General features: G+C 58.7%; 2 protein-coding genes across 5 annotated transcripts in view; both read right to left on the bottom strand.

Annotated features, from left to right (window-relative positions):
* ARHGEF17 (Rho guanine nucleotide exchange factor 17) overlaps positions 1 to 7,666 on the bottom strand; it is a 29,941-nt gene extending 22,275 nt beyond the window's left edge. The window contains exon 1 of the mRNA XM_064411150.1: positions 4,713 to 7,666. Coding sequence (XP_064267220.1) covers positions 4,713 to 7,625 — 2,913 coding nt within the window. The 5' untranslated portion in view covers positions 7,626 to 7,666. The remainder of the gene's footprint in view (positions 1 to 4,712) is intronic.
* A 2,576-nt stretch (positions 7,667 to 10,242) lies between these two features.
* Positions 10,243 to 17,804, bottom strand: P2RY6 (pyrimidinergic receptor P2Y6). Of its 4 annotated transcripts, none has more exons than XM_064411146.1 (2): positions 17,496 to 17,804; positions 10,243 to 12,524 (listed from the first exon to the last, which is right to left on the bottom strand). In XM_064411146.1, the coding sequence occupies exon 2, from the start codon at positions 12,467 to 12,469 to the stop codon at positions 11,480 to 11,482; it is 990 nt and encodes a 329-aa protein (XP_064267216.1). In that variant the 5' UTR covers positions 12,470 to 12,524; positions 17,496 to 17,804; the 3' UTR covers positions 10,243 to 11,479. The 4 variants fall into 4 exon arrangements, with proteins under 4 accessions (XP_064267216.1, XP_064267217.1, XP_064267219.1 ...); XM_064411147.1 differs by having other exon boundaries at positions 17,625 to 17,804; XM_064411149.1 differs by having other exon boundaries at positions 17,722 to 17,797.
* Between the last annotated feature and the right edge of the window lie 283 nt (positions 17,805 to 18,087).

Raw genomic sequence — 18,087 nt, 5'->3', positions numbered from 1 at the left:
CCTGCCAATGTCCCCACGGCGGCACCAGCCAAAGCTCCAGGAGGTTCCTCATTAACCCATTTTAATTATAATGCCCAATGGTTTCATAGCACTTTCCAGCTCACCATCAGAGAAGGCAAAAAACTAAACCTGAACTGTTCCATCAGGCAAAAAATGATGCCAAATTCCCCCCAAATTCCCTTTGTGAGTGTCCCATAAATACCTACATGTATCTCTGTACCAGGCTCTCTCCATACCCCCTCTATGTGCACCCCTGCACTCCAGGACTCCCCGTGCAGGGATGCACATCCACACAAATTCCAGGGATTTCCCTGGATGCACAAGCCCAGAACCAGCCTCTCCCTGTGCACCCCAGCCCCAGGGAGCTCCTGGTACATCCCAGCTGCAGGACTGTGGGTCCCTGCACGGGCTGGAAGGCCAGCTCCTGCTGAGCCCATTCCAGCCTCCCACCCTGGCTGCAGGTCCTGGATCCTGCCCAGAGCCTGACCTTGGGATCAGGCAGCCAGGACCAGCCCAGCCCAGGGCTAACCCTGCTGCTCCAAGGCTGCATCCTGCACCACCAGCACAGGCCTCAAAGGATGCACATCCCACGTGGAGCTCGCTGCCTAATTAATTAGAGGCTTTTAATTAAAGTGGGGGGGACAATGGACAAAGCAGCCCTGTTCGAAGCACTGGCAGAAATGGGCAGAGTTAAGGGGATTTTGGCACCAGGGAAAGGAAGAGACAAAAATGGGCAAAAATAAGGGGATTTTGGGCATTGGGGAAGAGTAAAAACTGGGCAGAGTTTAGGGGACTTTGTCAGCAGGGAAAGAGAAGAGGTAAAAATGGGCAGAGTTAAGTGAATTTTGGCACAGGGGAAGGAAAAAGGTAAAAAATGGGCAAAGATAAGGGATTTTGGCACAGGGGAAGGAAAGAATAAGAAATGGGCAAAGATAAGGGGGATTTTGGCAGTGGGGAAAGAAAGAGACAAAAATGGGCAGAGTTAAGGGGACTTGGGCTGGGTCACCCCCCTGGCCCTGTGCCACTGATGCCAGGCTCAATCCGCACCACTGACAGGCAGCATCACCTGATCCCAGAGAACTTCTCCCCTCTCTATCCCACATCCCAGCTCTCTGAAGGGTTGCCTCAGTTTCCCCCTACTCCAGCATTTCGCTGAGCACAGCAGATCCAGGGACGCAAAACCCAGGCAAACCATTGGAGCAGGGAGAGGAGAGCCAGGATTTGCCCATTCCCACCTCTCCCCTGCAGCTGCTTTAATTAATTAAAGATTTCCAGTAAAAAAAACAAGACAACTCCCAGCCACAGCCCCAAACCTGGGCATTTACACAAATGGAACAGGGGGAAACTAAGCCCAGAAATTACAAACTCCAGGAATACACGGCCAGTGCATGGATCCACCTCTGAGCTGTCCCCACAGCGAGGAGGAGCTTCTGGAGGCTCGGGGATGGCGCTGGGGAGGGAAAGGGGTGGTTTACACAAGCTTCCCTGGGAACGTGACCCCGCCGTTCCCGCCGGGATCCCCCTCCATCCCTGATGGCTTTTCCGGGGTGCGGCCGCTCCGCTCGGGACCGGCAGGTGGGGAAGGCCGCGTTCCCACGACTCCCGTGCTCCCCAGAGGTGCTATATTTAAATCAATATTTTCCTGTTTAATCCAAGTGCTGCTAAGTCAACAAACACAGCAGGACAGCCAGCGTACCTAATTTTCCATCCCCAGATGGATTCGGCTATGGGGGGGGAGAAAGATCCGAAGGGTTGCCAGTCTGGCAGGAAATGGACCCCAAATCCATCCCAAAAGCATCCTAAATGCATCCTGCCTTGCTGTTAGGCTGTGTACGGCTGAACGTGGGTGCACACACATGTGCTTGTGTGTGCTGCCCATTCCAGCAGCTTTTGGGATGCTGGAAGCAGGGAGAAGTCTTTATCTGGAGTTTTGGGGGTTTTTTCCTCCCACAGAATCCCCCAGAGTGGGATATGCTGCTAACGACCCCCAAGGAATTAAAAGCCTGGTGCCCATTGTCAGGCACAGGGTGAAGGAGTTCCCCAGGATGAGCTGGATGGCTCCAGCCCCATGGAGAATTGCTGGAAAGAACCCAGGGCAAACAGTGCTGCCCCCGAGGAGAACACCACGTTACCTCTCTGGGCAGGATGTGCCAGATGCACCTCTGCCAAAGCCACCACCAAACCATGGGAGCTGGGAAAATATCCTGGGGAATACTCAACCTCTTGAGGGTGAAAGATTTTGGGAGAGAATCTTTTAAGGGAGCATCACTCCAGAGGTGCCAGACCCCATTATGAATCCCTTCCCAGTACAGTCTGCTGGAGATGGACACCATCTCACCATCCCACTGTGATATGAGATGGATGCTGCCATCCCACAAAATTCCCAAGTGGAGGTGGCCATTTCCCCACACAGACTCACAGCCTCGCAACGCTGGCCCTTCCCATTGAGTCAGGGAGGGGAAAAAAATCTAAAAGTTAAAAAAATAAAACAGATTTCTTCTCTGCTGGCCAGGGATAAATCCATGCTCCCAGCCAGCCATCCCAGTGCCAGGTTATATCCGGTCCTTGGTGCTCTCACTCAGAATTAAAGCAACCCCCTTGCAGGGCTCAGTCCCCCTTGGCCCCCCCCAGACAAAGCCGATGCCATCTGACATAAAACATCCCAGCTCCACCATCTAATAAATCAAAAGGAGAAATAAAAATCCTGGTTTCAGTTAGGATATGGCTGGAGCACAAAGAAATCCCAAGGCAGGAGAGAGATTTGAAGATACAGCTGTGGTGTTGCCCTTAAAAGGGAAAATTCGCACCCTTGTTCCCCGAGGCCGGAGGGTTCAGGCAAGGTGAGGAGCAGCATCCCCAGGGTCTGCTCCCACAGGGTGGCCCATCCACCTGAGGACATGCTCGGCCAAACAGGGCTCCCAGCTGGTAAAAATCCACCCAAATTCTTCCCAAAGTTGGGATCAGACCCGGGCTGGGGGTGTGTAGGGGTCAGCAGAGCATCCCTGATTTTGGGGCCATCAGGTACCAGCCCCAAGGACCTGCCTGAGTACGAAATATCTCTCTATAAATTATTGAGATAAACCATATATTATATAAACTAAACATATTAATTATTTAGAAATGCCACTAGGTGCACAGCCTCCTCTTGGGGACCTGCCAATGTCCCCACGGCGGCACCAGCCAAAGCTCCAGGAGGTTCCTCATTAACCCATTTTAATTATAATGCTCAATGGTTTCATAGCACTTTCCAGCCCACGATCGGAGAAGGCAAAGAACTAAACCTGAACTGTTCCATCAGGCAAAAAATGATGCCAAATTCCCCCCAAATTTACCCAAAACATCCTCAAGGATGTGTCACACAGTGGCCAAGAGGGGCCATCCCTGTTCTCAGCCACCAACGGTTGTTGTCTGGCAGTGGGGACAACAACAGGAAAAGGAGCTGGATGGGAAGCAGAAATCCCTGGAGGATATTTTGAGGGGAATGTTGCTGCAGGGATGACGTATTCCAAGAGAATAACCTGGGGGAATGATGCTGTGGGGATGCCAGACCCCAGGAGAACCTCCTGGGGATGACAGTGCTGCAGGGCTGCTTGGATCCCACGAGAATATCCTGTGAGGAGCATGCCAGATCCCAAGAGAATACCCTGGGAGGAAGATGCTGGGGGATTTTGGGAGGATCCAAAGAAAAGCGGCCTGTCTCCACATGGCTCTGCCCTGGCCAGCAAGGGTTACACCACCGGGCTCAGCCCCGGGGACTTCACGCTTGGCTTGGTGGCTGCTGGAAGGGAATGGTCCAGCCCATCCTCTGAAATCGGTTTGGAGCAGGGGAGAGAGCCCTGCCAGCATCATTCCTGCGAGCTCTCGGCAGATCCCCCGCGGGAACGGGTATTTCTGGGCTTCTCCCAGAGCTATTAAAAGCCCCGTGGGTGCTGGCACTGCTGTGCCGCAGCAGGAGGTGATGCTTCCAAGCCCTTCCCGGCACAAACACCCGGAGTGATGGGAACCCAAGTCCATGTTCAAACAACAGCCAAGGCGCCAGCGATGCCAAAAACCCATCCCAGGAGAGATCCCAAAGCACGCAGCTGTGCTTCAGGGCGAGCAGAGCACCTTCACATCCCCCAGACTGCACCAGCTCTTCCCCAGCGAGGATCAAACTTTCACCTATCAATCAAATATTCAGTGCATGCACAAAAATATTTTTCCCCCTTTTTCCCACGCACCAGCGTGGCAATGCTCATGATCCCAAGTAGAGGGATGGTGGGTTTTTTGGGGAGGAAAATGCAGTTTTGCTCAATAAGGGGCGTAACATTTGGATTCCCAAGCAGAAGGATTGTTTCCCAGCCAAGGAAAAGGCAATTTTTGGTTCAGCATCTCAGGGATGGTCAATTTATCAGTACCTCATGTGGCACCACTGAGAGATGTTATATATAATCATAATGCATTTCAAAAACCCTCTTCCACCATAGCTTGGTGCTATTTAACCTGAAAACTGCTTTTTCCCATCCAAAAATCTCCTTTTCTTCAGGGAGGTTGCCCCAGTGAACAAGAGCTCATCCCCTGGGGACCACCGGAAAGGGCTGGGAGGAACTTCCCCTTGTGGTGGGAACTTGTCCACCACGAGGGACACATGACACACCCCAAGGCCACCAGTGCTCTGGATGGGTGGCGCACCCCATGAAACAAAGGTGCTCGTAGGATGGATGGGCACTTACCACCTGTGGCTTGGTCCTGGGGCCGTGCTCCTCGGGCAGCCGCGAGCACCGGGGCAGCCGGGGCGGTGGGGCAGCGGGCGGCGAGCGGGGTCCATCCCCAGGACTGGGGGACGTGTCACCTGAGTTGAGGGCCAGCATGTACCGCTTGGTGACATCCTCCAGCGAAGGAGGCTGGAGGGCCGGGAAGGATTTCCCAGGTGAGCGGCCGGCAGCCGGCGCAGGGAGGGGGCCGTGGTGGCCGGAGGGGACGAGCGGCTCGGGGACGGTGATGGGGACGAAGGTGGTGGGCTCGCTGGTGTGACGGACGTGCTTGGTGGCCGGGCGGCTCTTGGCGAGGACGGCGGGCGCGGGGGGCGGCTGGTTCTCCTGGTGGGCCGCGCGGTTGGAGCGCTTCTTGGAGCTGCGGCGGGCGATGCGAGGCGACAGCACGTCCGCCAGCTTGGGGTCAAAGCCGTAGCCGCGGCCGGTGCCCGGTGCTGCCGGCTGTGCCGAGAGGATGGGCTCGCTGCTGGACGGGGGAATGCTGGGCTCCAGCTCGCTGATGGCCTCGCCGGGACCCTCGAAGGCGCCGGGCGACAGCTCGCCGCGGCGGCTGGGGTCACTCAGCGACTTCTTCTTGATGGTCTTGCCGTTGGCCTTGTCATCGCCCAGCTTGGCCATGGCGCCGGGCTGGCTGACGATGGTGCGGATGAGGCTGCTGTAGTCCCGGGGCCCATCGCTGCCCAGGGACAGGTCGCTGCCCGCGCTGCCCGCGCTGCCCGCGATGGCGGCGGGCTGCGGGATGCCCGCCTTGGCGCTCAGCGAGCCCAGCAGGTTGCTGTCGACGGAGAAATTCTTCGCCTCCTCCGCCACCGAGCGTCTCCGGTGAGGCATGGGGTCGCTGAGGGAGCGGTAGGGCTCGGTGCCACCCTCGCTGCCGCCCTCCATCCCATTGGCGCCCGCTGACGGGAACTTACGTCGGCGCCGCAGGCTGCCAGGGGTGCTCGGCGTCTCGGGTTTGCCAGCTGGAAGGTCTTCCACCGCCGCCGTCGGGTGAGAGGGCAGCGGCGTGTCGGAGTCACCCACTGCCGGCCCGGCACCGGGCAGCATCCAGGCATCCACAGCTTTGTGCAGGTCTTGGAAGGGCATCCCCACAGGCTCCGGCTCCGTGACGATGCCCTCGTCCGTCACACTCGACTCGTGACCCGACAGCTCCTCCACAGATTTACTGTGAGCGAGGCTCTCCTCCAGCTCCACGTCCTTCAAACACCGCGTGCTCTCCACCTGTCCCCGAAGGGTCACGTCTGCCGTCCCCGTCGCCGGTGCCACCACCTCAGCGCCCTCCACACCTCCGCTGTCCTTCTGCTCGGCGGCAAAGCCGTAGTCCTGCTGGGAACCCATCCTGCTGATCTTCTCAAACACCTGCCTCGCCTCCTGGATGTACTGGTCCTGGATGACCACGGGGAGAGGATCCTCGTCCCCCTGCTGTCCCCCGCCTGGAGCCACCCGGTCCTGGCTGTGCGTAGAGGCCAGAAGGAGCTCGGAGGAGCTCTGCTTCATGGTGCTCTGCAGGAAAAGCCGTCGCGTCCCGGATTTTTCGGAGCAGGTGAAGGACTTGGCACGACGCAAAGTGGCCGTCAGGTCCTTGAGCGTTGGCCGCTCGCCCGGCGCCCAGCGGTTTTGGGGATGAGCGGCACCGCAGCCGCCTGGAGAGGGGCTGGCACCTCTGGAGCATCCATCAGAGCCCACGTCAAGGCCGATCCTCACCCCTTTCTTCTTCACCTTCAGCTCTGAGAGGTCTGATTTGAGGAAGCTGAGCAGAGTCAGGGTCTCGGTGGCAATGTCGGGGTTGGACAAGGACTTGCGGTGCTTGGCCCGCTCCCCTTCCAGCCCTGGCTGGTGCAGAATCTCGCTCCCATAGTCCGCTTTCGCCTTGGCCACGCTCTGGGGCAGCTTGGGGCGGACGCGGACCCCTGGCTGTCCCCAGGCCAGGCCATCGCTGGCCCCGAAACTGGGCGATCTATAGATACCATAACCTGCCTGGAGAGCCCGTCCTTGGCTGGGCCAGCAGACTCCAAACTGCTCCTCTTCCTTCAGCGTCTCCGTGCTGGAATAACGACTGCTGCTGCGTGACCCGCCGGGGCTGCCGAAGGGCAGGATGTTCACCTTGGAGACGCGGGCCACCATGGGCAGCGGGTGCCGGGGGACCACCCTAGCGCAGCCTTCGGCCTCGGCATCGCCATCCGCCGTGCCCTCCTTCTTCTTCTTCCGCGCGGCGCGGGGCCGGAGGGCAGCGCTCTGCCCCTCGCCTTCGCTGCCCGACGAGGCGCGGGGAGAACGGGCCGCCGCCGCTTCATCGTCCCCGTTGGAGCGGGGTGATGGGGAGGAGGAGGGTGCTTGCGGTCGAGCCGAGTTATGCCAGGAATGCGGGCCGGGCTCCGGCGGAGCTCCGCGGGGAGAGCGGAGCGCCGGGTGCGGGACGCGGCTGCGGGGCGGAGGCGGCGGGGGAGCTCCGCGGGCGCTGCCGCTGCCGCTGCCGCTCCCCATCCCATTCCCGGCGGCCGCCGTGGGCTGCCGGCAGCTTTCCCCGAAGAGTTTCCGCATCGCCGGGACGCTGGGCCAGCGCGGCGGCTCCGCGTTTAACCCCGGGCCCGGCGGCGGCGGCGGCGGCGGCGGTGGAGCCGGGCACGGCGGCTGAGCCCCGGCATGAGCCGGGCCCGCCGGCTCCGGCTCGGCGAAACGAAGCGAAAGCTGCCGTACCGACGGGGCCAGGCTGCCAAAAGCCCGGCCCGGTTGTTGCTCCGCGATCGGCGCTGAAACTTTCCTACCCGGGAAGAAGAAGGAGGAGGAGGAGGAGGAGGAGGAAGGCGGGGAGGAGGCGGGCAGGAGGCACCGAGCCGCCGCTACCCCCCGGCCGCTGCCCCCCTCCGCCATTGTCGGTGCCCCCCCGCCGCCGCCGCCGCCTCCGCCCGCCCCCCGGCCCCGCCGCCGCCGCGCCCCGGCCCCGGCCCCGCCGCAGGCACCGCCCGGCCCCGCTCCTCCTCCGGGCTGCCGGCGGGCTGCATCCCTCCCGCTTTGTTTTCTCTCTCTCTCTCTCTCTCTCCCCCCACCCCTTCTTCTTTTTTTTTTTTTTTTTTGGCTTTTCCTCCTCCCTCACGCCCCTGCTTTTTTATTTGTTGCATTCAAATAAACTTTCCTCCCCGGAGGCGGGGTTTGCTCCCGCGGAGGGGGAGGGTTGAAGTTTTGCTCCCTTTTAAAAATTATTTATTTAATTTTTCTTTTTTTTTTTTTTTTCTTTCCTTTGGAGGGGAGGGGGGGAGAGGAAGGCGGCTTTGCAGCTGCCCTCTCGCTAAGCGGGAGCACCTCTCACCTCCTTGCATCTTTCACCCCCCTCCCGCATCCTTCCTTACCCCCTGCCCTGCATCCTTTCTTCCACACCCCCCCGCCCCCAGCATCCTTCATTCCCCTTCCCTTTCATAAAGTGGCTTATCAAAAAGTGGGAGAGCAACTTTTTACACGGGCAGATAGCGATAGGATGAGGGGGGGATGACTTTAAACTAAAATAGGGGAGACTTAAGTGGCATATTGGGCAGAAATTCCTCCCTGTGAGGGTGGGCAGGCCCTGGCACAGGGTGCCCAGAGCAGCTGTGGCTGCCCCTGGATCCCTGGAAGCGCCCAAGGCCAGGTTGGATGGGACTTGGAGCCACCTGGGCTAGTGGAAGGTGTCCCTGCCCTTGGCAGGGGGTTGGAATTAGGTGGTCTTTAAGATCCTTCCCAACCCAAACCACTCTGTGATTCCCTCCATCCCTTCCCAGTTTTTTTCTTTTTAGGGGAAAACAGGACAAATAACCAAAAACGTGAGTGCCAGTGAAAGATTCTCCCCGTTGCAGCAGATTCCTCCAGACCCTGCTTTGCTGCTCATCTCGGGGAGGAGAGAACACCTTGTTCCCAACTCGCAAAGCTCTGCAGGGAAGCACTGCCCCGTGAACAGACTTTCTCGTGGGTTTTCAGCAGCGCTTGTCAGCGCTTGCTATTTGAAGCCTCTAACCCTTTTTTCCCCCCCAAGACAGCAGATTTATTGCTGGGGATGTGAAAAATGAAGGTGGCTGGGACGGCTGGTGGGTGAGCTGTGGCTTGGAGACACGGATGGGGCTGCAGAGGTGTTCTGGCCATGTAGAAGACATTTCTGGCTCTGACCCCAAGGCACAAAAAAGGGGGGAAAAGAATCCAACACCTCCTGTAAATGCATTTTTCGGGGCCTAAAAATGCGATGCCATGAGATGCTCCAGCCCAGCAAGTCTTCCTTCCCTGGCTCTCCCTTCCCACCCCCCTCCCTGCTTCCCCCAGGCCTGGCTGCAAGGATGACATCCCCACGATGTCCCCCCCAGGTGGTATTTTGGGTAGATTTTATGAAAATGATGCAATTATGTGTTTCATCCCCGCTCGGTTCTGTGGGAGCTGTTCCTCAGCTGCTGGCTTTGAGCATCTGGCACGCAAAGGAGATTTGCTGAAGCCCTCACCCCATTTCTAAGGCATCCCTTTATTCCCATCACTTCCAGGCCTGGTGGTGCCAAGGGAAGTGCTGACACAGCAGGGCAGGACATGGCGAGATCCAAAGAGAGCTCTGTGCGTCCCCTTTTCTCCAAAAACATTCCAAACTACTGATTCCAGTACCAGGAACACCATCCTGAGTTTGTTGGATGTTATCACCCGAGCCCTTGCAGCCACCACCAGACTTTTGGGATGCTGATTAAATTTTTTCCCCCCTCAGAGCTTTATTGTGGTTCTGTTTTTCCGGCCACCTCCTCCCATGGGTCCTATCCAGGCGCTGGGTGCCCTGATGCTGCAGGGCTCCTCCCTCCCTGGAGCCAGGTGGACACCCACAGATCAGCCGGATTTCTCCAAATCTAAATATTTTGCGCCCTCTCCTGGGTCCGGATGGCGTGGCCCGGCCCTCCCACTCCGTCACCTTCCTCCTGTCTGGGAAGGGATGGGGACATCAGGCTGGGCTTGTCCCTCCAGCCACGGCTCTCGCAGCCCCCCCAGCACTTTGTTCTTCCACTGCAGGACCCCAGAGATGCATCAGAAGGGATTTTGGCGTGGATGAGGCCAAGGAAAAGCACGGGGCTGCCTTTGCCTCCTCCATCACACTCTGTGCCCCAGCCCAGAGTCATTGTCACCGTCAGGACAGGGACGCAGCTCCTGCAAAACCAGGTGGTTTGAGCTAATGCTGCTGCAGGATCCCTCTCTGTCCCAGCCCAGCCGTGATGCTGAGGTCTCTGAGCATCACCTGAGAGCCTGTGACCACTCTGGACACCCTCCCATCCTCATGACAGCAAGGAGACACAGTGGCACTGCCAGCATGGATGGGTGATGGCCAGGAACCTGAGGAGAACCTGTGTACCTGCAGGGAGCAAGGCAGGATGGAGCTGCACGCTTGGCCAGCTGCAGGCAGCCAAGCTGGAGGGCTGCTCAGCCCTGGAGATTGGAAGCAAATTACTTCAATCCACTTAGGTGTGGTTATTATAAGCAGACATGACAAATGCAGTCATCCACATATATATTTTTATATATATATATATACATTATAGATACATCTACCGTGTTCAGGCAGAGAATTTCTGCAGTGCAGAGCCTGGGCTGGGCCACAAACCTCCCTCTGCTCGGATGGATTCTATGTCTGTACATCCAGTGGGTGTATACACCCATCTGAGAGAGAGCAGGAGTTAATTCCATACATCCTATATGTTAGAGGAGACTCGCAGAGCGATGAGTGGTGCATCCACCTCGCAAACCCCTCCTTGCTGTGGGGGAGCAGCATCCCCACAGAGGCTGGGGGAGCACAGCTCAAGTGCCAGCCCCATGGAGAGGCCAAGCCAGCTGTGGGATGTGTGGTGACATGGCCAGGACACTGAGTAGCTCTCTGTGGAATGCATCTGCCAGCTCTGGGTGTTGTGTCCACGTGTGCTGGCTCTGATTGTGGTGGATCCTGGTTAGGAGGTGACAGCAGGGCACCACTGGCACCAGCACGGGCCAGATTTGGGGTGCTGGGCTAAGCAGGGAGCTGGATTCAGGTGAAGGTCACCAGGAGGTGACAGTGCTGCTAGCTTGTGCCTAACCCAGCCCATGGTCGTGGCTTCAGTGGGAAGTCCAGCATGGGTGTTCCAGCTGCCCTGCTGTCCCCTTTCCCTCTTCCCAGTCTGTCCAGGAGTGCTCCTCCACCATTTTGCAGCACCAGCAATACCAGTGAGCTTGTGTCTCTTGCTGGTGTGGCCTCATTCCAGGCACTGGGGGATAGGGATGTCCCAAAAAAGATGTTTCACTAAAACCACCCATGACACTGATCTTGAGCTGGAGGAGCACATGGCCCCGTGGTATGGGCTGAACCAACCCCTTCCCAGCCTTCATGCTGTCCCCATCAGGGAATTTGTAATTGAGTATGGGGACAAATCATCCCCCAGCAGCTCATCCTGAGCCAGGATGTGTCCTCCATGGAGCTCCATCTTGTTCCCACGGTCCCAGTGGGTTTTTGGTGCATCGGTGGCTTGACCACTAAGGTGCTGAGCTGCTCCAAGTGAGCAAGGGAGAGAACACTGGATCTGTGATGGGGTTAACACTGTACGGAGGTGGATCACCGTGGGTCCATCACCCGGCTGCAGATGGGCTGAAAGTGCTGCCAGCTTGGGAGATGCCATCCTCCTCTCCTCCAGCATGTTCCTGGTGAAGCCATCTCTACTCCGTGGAGTTTAGAGCCGAAATGCCCCGTGCCTTGGTGGCCTTGTCCTCGCCTAGGAGCCGTAGGTGACGCAGTGGTCGTGCCGCCACTTGGAGCTCACCTTGTCGAGGAGGTAGCGGGTGCTCTCGCGGAACTTGCGCTGCGTGAAGTAGAAGAGGATGGGGTCGAGCACGCTGTTCATGCTGGCGAAGGGCCGCGTGCACTTGTAGGCGATGGCGAAGGCCTGCAGGGCCGGGCAGGGCAGGGCGGGCGACGAGCGGACGATCAGGTAGATGGTCTTGGTGAGGTGGAAGGGGAAGAAGCTGATGGAGAAGACGATGACCACGATGATGACCATACGCACGGCTTTGTCCTTCCTCTTGTGCACGGCCAGGCCGATGAGCTCGTCCTTCTGGCACAGGATGCGGGCCATGCTGCAGTAGCAGGCCAGGATGGCCACGAAGGGCAGCAGGAAGCCGGTGAAGGTGAGGGTGATGCCGTAGGGGAAGTAGGCGGCGGAGCGGTCGGGCGCGCTCAGGTCGTAGCAGACCGTGCGGTTCCTCTGCGTGCCCGTGGAGGCGAAGACGAAGGTGGGCAGGCACTGGGCGATGACGATGAACCACACGGCCGCGCACACCAGCCATGTCAGCTTCTTGCCCTTCTTCTTGTGCCACGAGGCCAAGGGGTGGCAGATGCCCAGGTAGCGCTGGACGCTGATGCAGGTGAGGAAGAAGATGCTGCTGTGCAGGTTGGTGTAGAACTGGAAGCGCACGAATTTGCAGGTGAAGTCCCCGAAAGGCCAGTAGTCCTTCTGGGTGTAGTTGTAGATGAGGAGGGGCAGGGAGCAGACGTAGAGCAGGTCGGCCACGGCCAGGTTGAGCATGTAGATGGTGGTGCGGCTCAGCGCCTTCCGCGCCAGCCAGATCTGCCCGATGACCACGGCGTTGAGGGGCAGCCCCACCACGAACACCACCGAGTACACCAGGGGCAGCAGCACCTGCTTGAACTCCTCGTGGTAGGTGCACGAGTTCCTGCCGGCGCTCGTGGCTGTCAGGTTGGCCATGGTGGTGCTCCCAGCCGTCAGTGCCCTCTCTGCCGGCACGGCGCCTCCGCAGCACCTGTGAATGTCAGAGGGGACAGCTGGTGACTCGTCTGCGTGGCGTCACATGAACCTGGACTGGTGTTCTGTGGGCTGGGACAACCCCCAGTATGCACACGGGCTGGGGGATGAAGGGATGGAGAGCAGCGCTGAGGATGATTTGGTGGATGGGAAGCTGGACATGACCCAACCACTGCAGTCATGTGCAACCCCCCTGTCCTGGGCTGATCCCCCAGCGTGGGCAGCAGGGGAGGGAATTCTGCCCCTGAGCCCAGGTGAGAGCCCAGCTGCAGAGCTGCCCCAGCCCTGGGGACACAGCAGCAGCACCTGGAGCTGCTGCAGAGAGCCCAGAGGAGGCCCCAGAGCTGCCCCAAAGGAGCCCCTCTGCTCTGGGAGAGCTGGGCTACCCAGGGAAGCTGTGGCACCCCTGGAAGTGTCCAAGGCCAGGTTGGGCAGGGTTTGGAGCACCCTGGGCTAGTGTGAGGTGTCTCTGCCCATGGCAGGGGCTTGGAATGGATCTTTAAGGTCACTTCCATCCCAGACCCTCCTGTGGTCCCAGGTTTCTAAGCCACAGTGATGGATTTAGGCAGAGCGAGTGGGACAGCACAGCACAGCGTGGTAGCCACACTTGCCACCATCCCAGCTCCACTTCCCGACGCGCTTATCCCGCACAGAAAGGTTCGCACGGGGCCGAGCCGCTGCCAGCCCCCTCCGGCGGAGGAAATTGCGGCAGGATGCTCGGGTAGCCGCCGGCAGGGCTTCCTGCTCCTCTGCAGGGGGTGCCAGAGCCCCGCGGCCGGCCGGGCTCAGCCCGGGACGTGCCACCCGCCCGGAGCCCGGCGCGACCCCCGCTCCGCCCGCGGGTGCAGCAGGTCCCGCAGAGCCGCTTCTCCTCCCTGCCCTCCTCCCTGCCCTGCCCTGGATGCAGCCCTGGCAGGAGGCACGGCCCCCGCTTCCCCTGCTGCCCTGGGCACAAACCTGCCTGGAAGGGGGCGGCCCCTGGGAAGGGGAAACTGAGGCAGGGAGGAGGTGCCCGAGCTCCAGCCAGGAGCATGGGGCACAGGGCACCAGGGAGAGAGAGACAAACTAGCCCAGGGGCCAGCCTGTCAGCTTGTACCCCCCCATTTCAGGTGTCTGAGGATTCAGCAGTCCCCAGAGCCCAGCCCAGCCATGGTGCCGGTGTTGGGGACACGATTCTGGGGCTTGTGAATCCGTCCCCTGGCTGCTGCACACACCTCCCGTCCCCTGGTACCCTGCTGAGTCCCCCTGCACCCCCGTTCGTCCCATCACACCCTATTTGAGTCCCTCTGTCACCTCACTGAGCCCTCATCAGCCCCCCGTGCCCCCCTAAACCCTGCTGAGCCCCCCTGCATCCCACTGTCACCCCACTGTCACCCCACTGTCACCCCACTGTCACCCCACTGTCACCCCAGCTCCAGGCAGTCCCAGCACCTCCCTCCCCTCCACGCCAATAAATGCTCCAGGCCTGTGAACTTTCCCATCCTCTGGCTCCCCCCAAAGCTCCCCCGGGTCCCCCCAAAGCTCCCCCAGGACCCAAGGTCGGGGCAGCACCCACAGGAACCTCTGCCACCCCCCCAGTGTCCCCACCAAGGACACTGGGGACAAGGCGGCTGGGCAGAGGGGGCCTGCGAGTGCCTCTTACCTCTTGGGGTGCCCCGGGGTGCTGGGAGCCACGGCTCTGCCAGCCCTCGGCACATCTGTGGGTGCTGTGCTCGCCCCATTGAGCAACACTTCCCTTTCCTCTTTCAGCCCGGGGGAACGGGGAACAGAAACCCAGCTGGCAGGAATGGCTCTGCCTGGCACTGCACGGCTGTGGCACGGCTCAGATGCCGCCAGGCAAGGGGATGCTCCTGCCTGAAGGTGCCAGGATGTGGCTGGCTCGGGATTATTTGGTCTTTTCTGTACTTTAAAAAATTTTCCCTCTCATTTTTTGCTCATTTTTCCTCATTTTTTTTGCCTCCTTTCCTCCATTTTTGCCTCATTTCCCTCATATTTGGCTCCTTCCGACTGTGGGCAGATGCTGGGGACAGGGAAGTCCCCTGGCACTGTGGCACCAAGAGGAAAAAGATGCTCCAGCTGAGCAGGTGCTGCAGTAAAACAAGGGAAACTGAGGCACAGGCACTGAGTTTGAAGTGTATTAGTGTGGTCTACACCCGTTTTCAACATATTTTCCCCCCAAAACACCCCTTGGAGGTGTTGGCAGGGCATTGCTGAGGGCCATGCCCAGGTCTTCAGTTAGGGAGGGCACCCAAAGAAAGGAAGAGCAGCCAGAAAAAGAAGGATTCCCCCCAAAAAATGGCAAATGAGGAAAAAACCCCTCTTTGTAAGAGGGAAACAGCACTGAAGCCCCCTGCTGCTGGGTTTGGAGGGGTGGGAAAGCTGGAGGAGAGGAGGAAAAATCCCTCCTGATCCCAGGGAAAGGTGGGACACTGGAGAATGCCCATCCCAGCTGTATCCAGGGCCTGCAGCTGCCCAGAACCCCCAGTCACAGTCTGCCAGCACCTACCAATTAATGAAACCAGTTAATGAAACCACACTGACACCCTCAGCCTCGACCAATTTCTGTGCCCTGGGAATGTTCCCACCTCATTGTCTGTCGGGGTGGATTATCCCAAAAGTCCCTTTTCTCACCCCAAAACCCCATCATGGGAATCCCTGCCAGCTCTTGGGGTGATGGGGCTGGCACCTCCCACATCCACAGGAGCTGGCACCCTGCCACCACAGCGACGGGCACTGGCTGAAACCCATTGGGAAATGAGACTTTAGGGGGGAAAGAAGGGGTGCCTGTGGTGTTGGGAAGGGTCAGGATGGGGTCACCCTCATCCCAGAGGTTTCAGGTGCCTGCAGAGGAGGAACAAGGATCGGGAAAGAGAAGTGGAGCTGCTTCTGTGGCCAGATGGGGAAGAGATTAAAAATAATCACCCGCAGCCGCGAGCTTCCCCCTGCACGTGCCCCCTCCAACCTCTTTGCTTTCAAACCAAGCCCTTCTCCAGTGGAATTAGCTTTAATTAACGCCCTGCTATTGATTTGGAGGGGGATTCTGCGAGCTGGATACGGTGGAGAAAAGCTTTTGGATGTTGCTGCCCTGGAATAGGATGTGGGGAAGGCTTTGTCCCTTGGAAATGTTCCTCTGTGGTTTATCTTTCCCATCCTGGTCTCTGTGGCTGGCTGGCAGGGCTGGCACTCTGGGCTGGGTGGAAGTGAAAGCTCCAGCTCAGCAAGTTCCAAAGAGGGATGCTCCATCCTGCGTGTCACTTGGCCAAAGCCACCACATCCTTATCCCCAAACATCTCCTGGCTGGGGCCAAAATATCCTCAGGTGCCCATCTGCCCGGTGGGCAGCCAGGCTTGGATGTTTTAAGGGAAATCTCCATTTAGTGAAGCCTCAGGGTGTAACAATGTGGAAAAATTGGGACAACACTGGAAGTTTTGGTGTGCTAAACATGGATTATTGGGCACAGGGTGGTGGCAGAGCCACTCTGTCCTTGGGTGTGCACATTCATCTTCCCACAGTTTGGTGCCCCATCATAAATCAGCACCTCAAGGAGGCTCTGGGCATCCTGGGCTGTGATTCCATGCTGGAAAGGGAATGATGGGGACAGGGAAGGTGCAACGAGCTTTCCCAGTCTCAGCTGGCTTATACCACTATGCATGTAAATATAAATACAAATACAAACATAAACACATATCTCTATACATAAATACACCTCTGCACATCTCTCTACATATGTATCTCACTACATCCAACCATATCTATGGCTCTCCACACACACACATTACATATTTATAAATATAAATATATATATATATATATATATATATATATATATAAAAATATATATAAATCTAAATCTCTCCGCTCACATATACAGAATATACACACACATATACAGAAATTTCTACACCCCTACACACAAATATATGTCCCTGAGCACCTGGAGTCACACTCATGTTGATACATGTCTCCATCCATGTATACAGAAATATATTTATACATCTATACATGCTCATATAGAGGGATATATTTATACCTCTGGATACATACGTGCACAAATACATTTAAATATATATAAAAGGTAGAGGCCAGGCTCCGGGCACCCACAGCAGAGGTGCCAAGGAAAACCAGGTCCCTTGAGCACACTTAAGCACATTTATGTGCAATACAACTTCTGGCACGGGGCTGATCCCTGTGGATGCCTGAGGGATGCAGGCACCCCAGACCACGGGAGCAGAGGCACAGGGGAGAATCCACCCTGCACCAGCCCTGCCAGCGGGATCACGGTGGGAATTTGAGCCCTGCTCCACGGTAAGAGCTGCCAAACCTCCCCAAGGGCAAAGCCGGGCAGCTTCCATTCGGAGCGGCTCTGGGATCACCCCAAATCCCAAAGCGCGGCTGTTCTCTGCATCTGACCCCGTTCTCTTCCATCCTGCCCAGTTCAATTCGATCTGTTTGGGTCCAGTCCTGCCCAGCCTGCCCCCATCCTGCCCAGTTTGGTTTGGTCCCGTTGGATCCCATCCTGCCGGGCTCAGCCTTGCCCCTCGGGTCTGACCCTGCCCGGTCACTCTGACCCGCTCGGACCCCTCCTGCCCAGCTGGGTCTGACCCCGTTGGGTCCCATCTTGCCCTGTCAGTCCCATCCTGCCCGGCTCACTCCGATCCGCTCGGATCCCATCCTTTCCCGGCTCGGCTCGTCCCGTGCCCCACTCCCCGCTGGCGACGCTTACCGGCAGCGGGATGTGCCGGGAAGGAGCGGGGTCACTCTCACCCTGTAGGGTCCCATCCTGCCTGGGCGGGTCTGACACCGTGGGGTCCTTTCCTGCCCGGTCCGGTCCCATTCTGTCCGATCCAGTCCCATTTTACCCCGCTGGGTTTAACCCTGTTGGGTTCCAGTCCCATCCCGTTCTTCCTGCCCGCGAATTCCATCCTTTCCCGGTTCGGCTTGTCCCGTACTCCCGGTACGCGGCACTTACCAGAGCGGGATGCTTCGGCAGGCACGGGCTCACTCTGACCCCTTAGGGCTCCATCCTGCTCTTTCCAGCCCCATCCCTCCCGATCCTGCCCGGTTCACCAAGATCCCATCCTGCCCGCTCGGCTCTGACCCTTTGGTGTCCCAGCCGGCCCGGCTCGCTGTGCCCCAGCTGGGTGCCGTGCCGGCCCGGCTCGGTGGATCCCGTTCCCACCGTTCGGGGCACTCACGGGAGCGGGATGCGCCGGGAGCCCGCGGCACGGAGCGCTCGGAGCAGCCCCGCTCCGCCCCGCTCCGCCCGCTCCGCCCGCTCCGGCACCTGCGGGAATGCCCGGAGGGGCTGGGGAGGGGTCACAGCTGGGATGGGGCGGGACAGGCGGGACAAACAGCTGGGCCAGCACGGGGGGGCTCCCCAAAACATCTGGCTTGGGATCTTGGGCGAGCATCTGTATCCAGGCGGGTGTCGGGGGAATTCCAGCGGCCGCAAAAGTGGGATTTGCAGCGTGGGATGCCCAGGGGACAGCTGGATTGTGCTGGCCCTGGGTGTCGGGGACAGGGTCTCCCTGCGGCAGCGGGTGGCAGCCGAAGGGGTCGAT

Source organism: Passer domesticus, chromosome 2 (genome assembly GCF_036417665.1).
Source record: "Passer domesticus isolate bPasDom1 chromosome 2, bPasDom1.hap1, whole genome shotgun sequence".
NCBI classification, from domain to species: Eukaryota; Metazoa; Chordata; class Aves; order Passeriformes; family Passeridae; genus Passer; species Passer domesticus.
The sequence above is the reverse complement of the archived record's forward strand: the minus strand, read 5'-3'. Positions and strand labels throughout refer to the sequence as shown.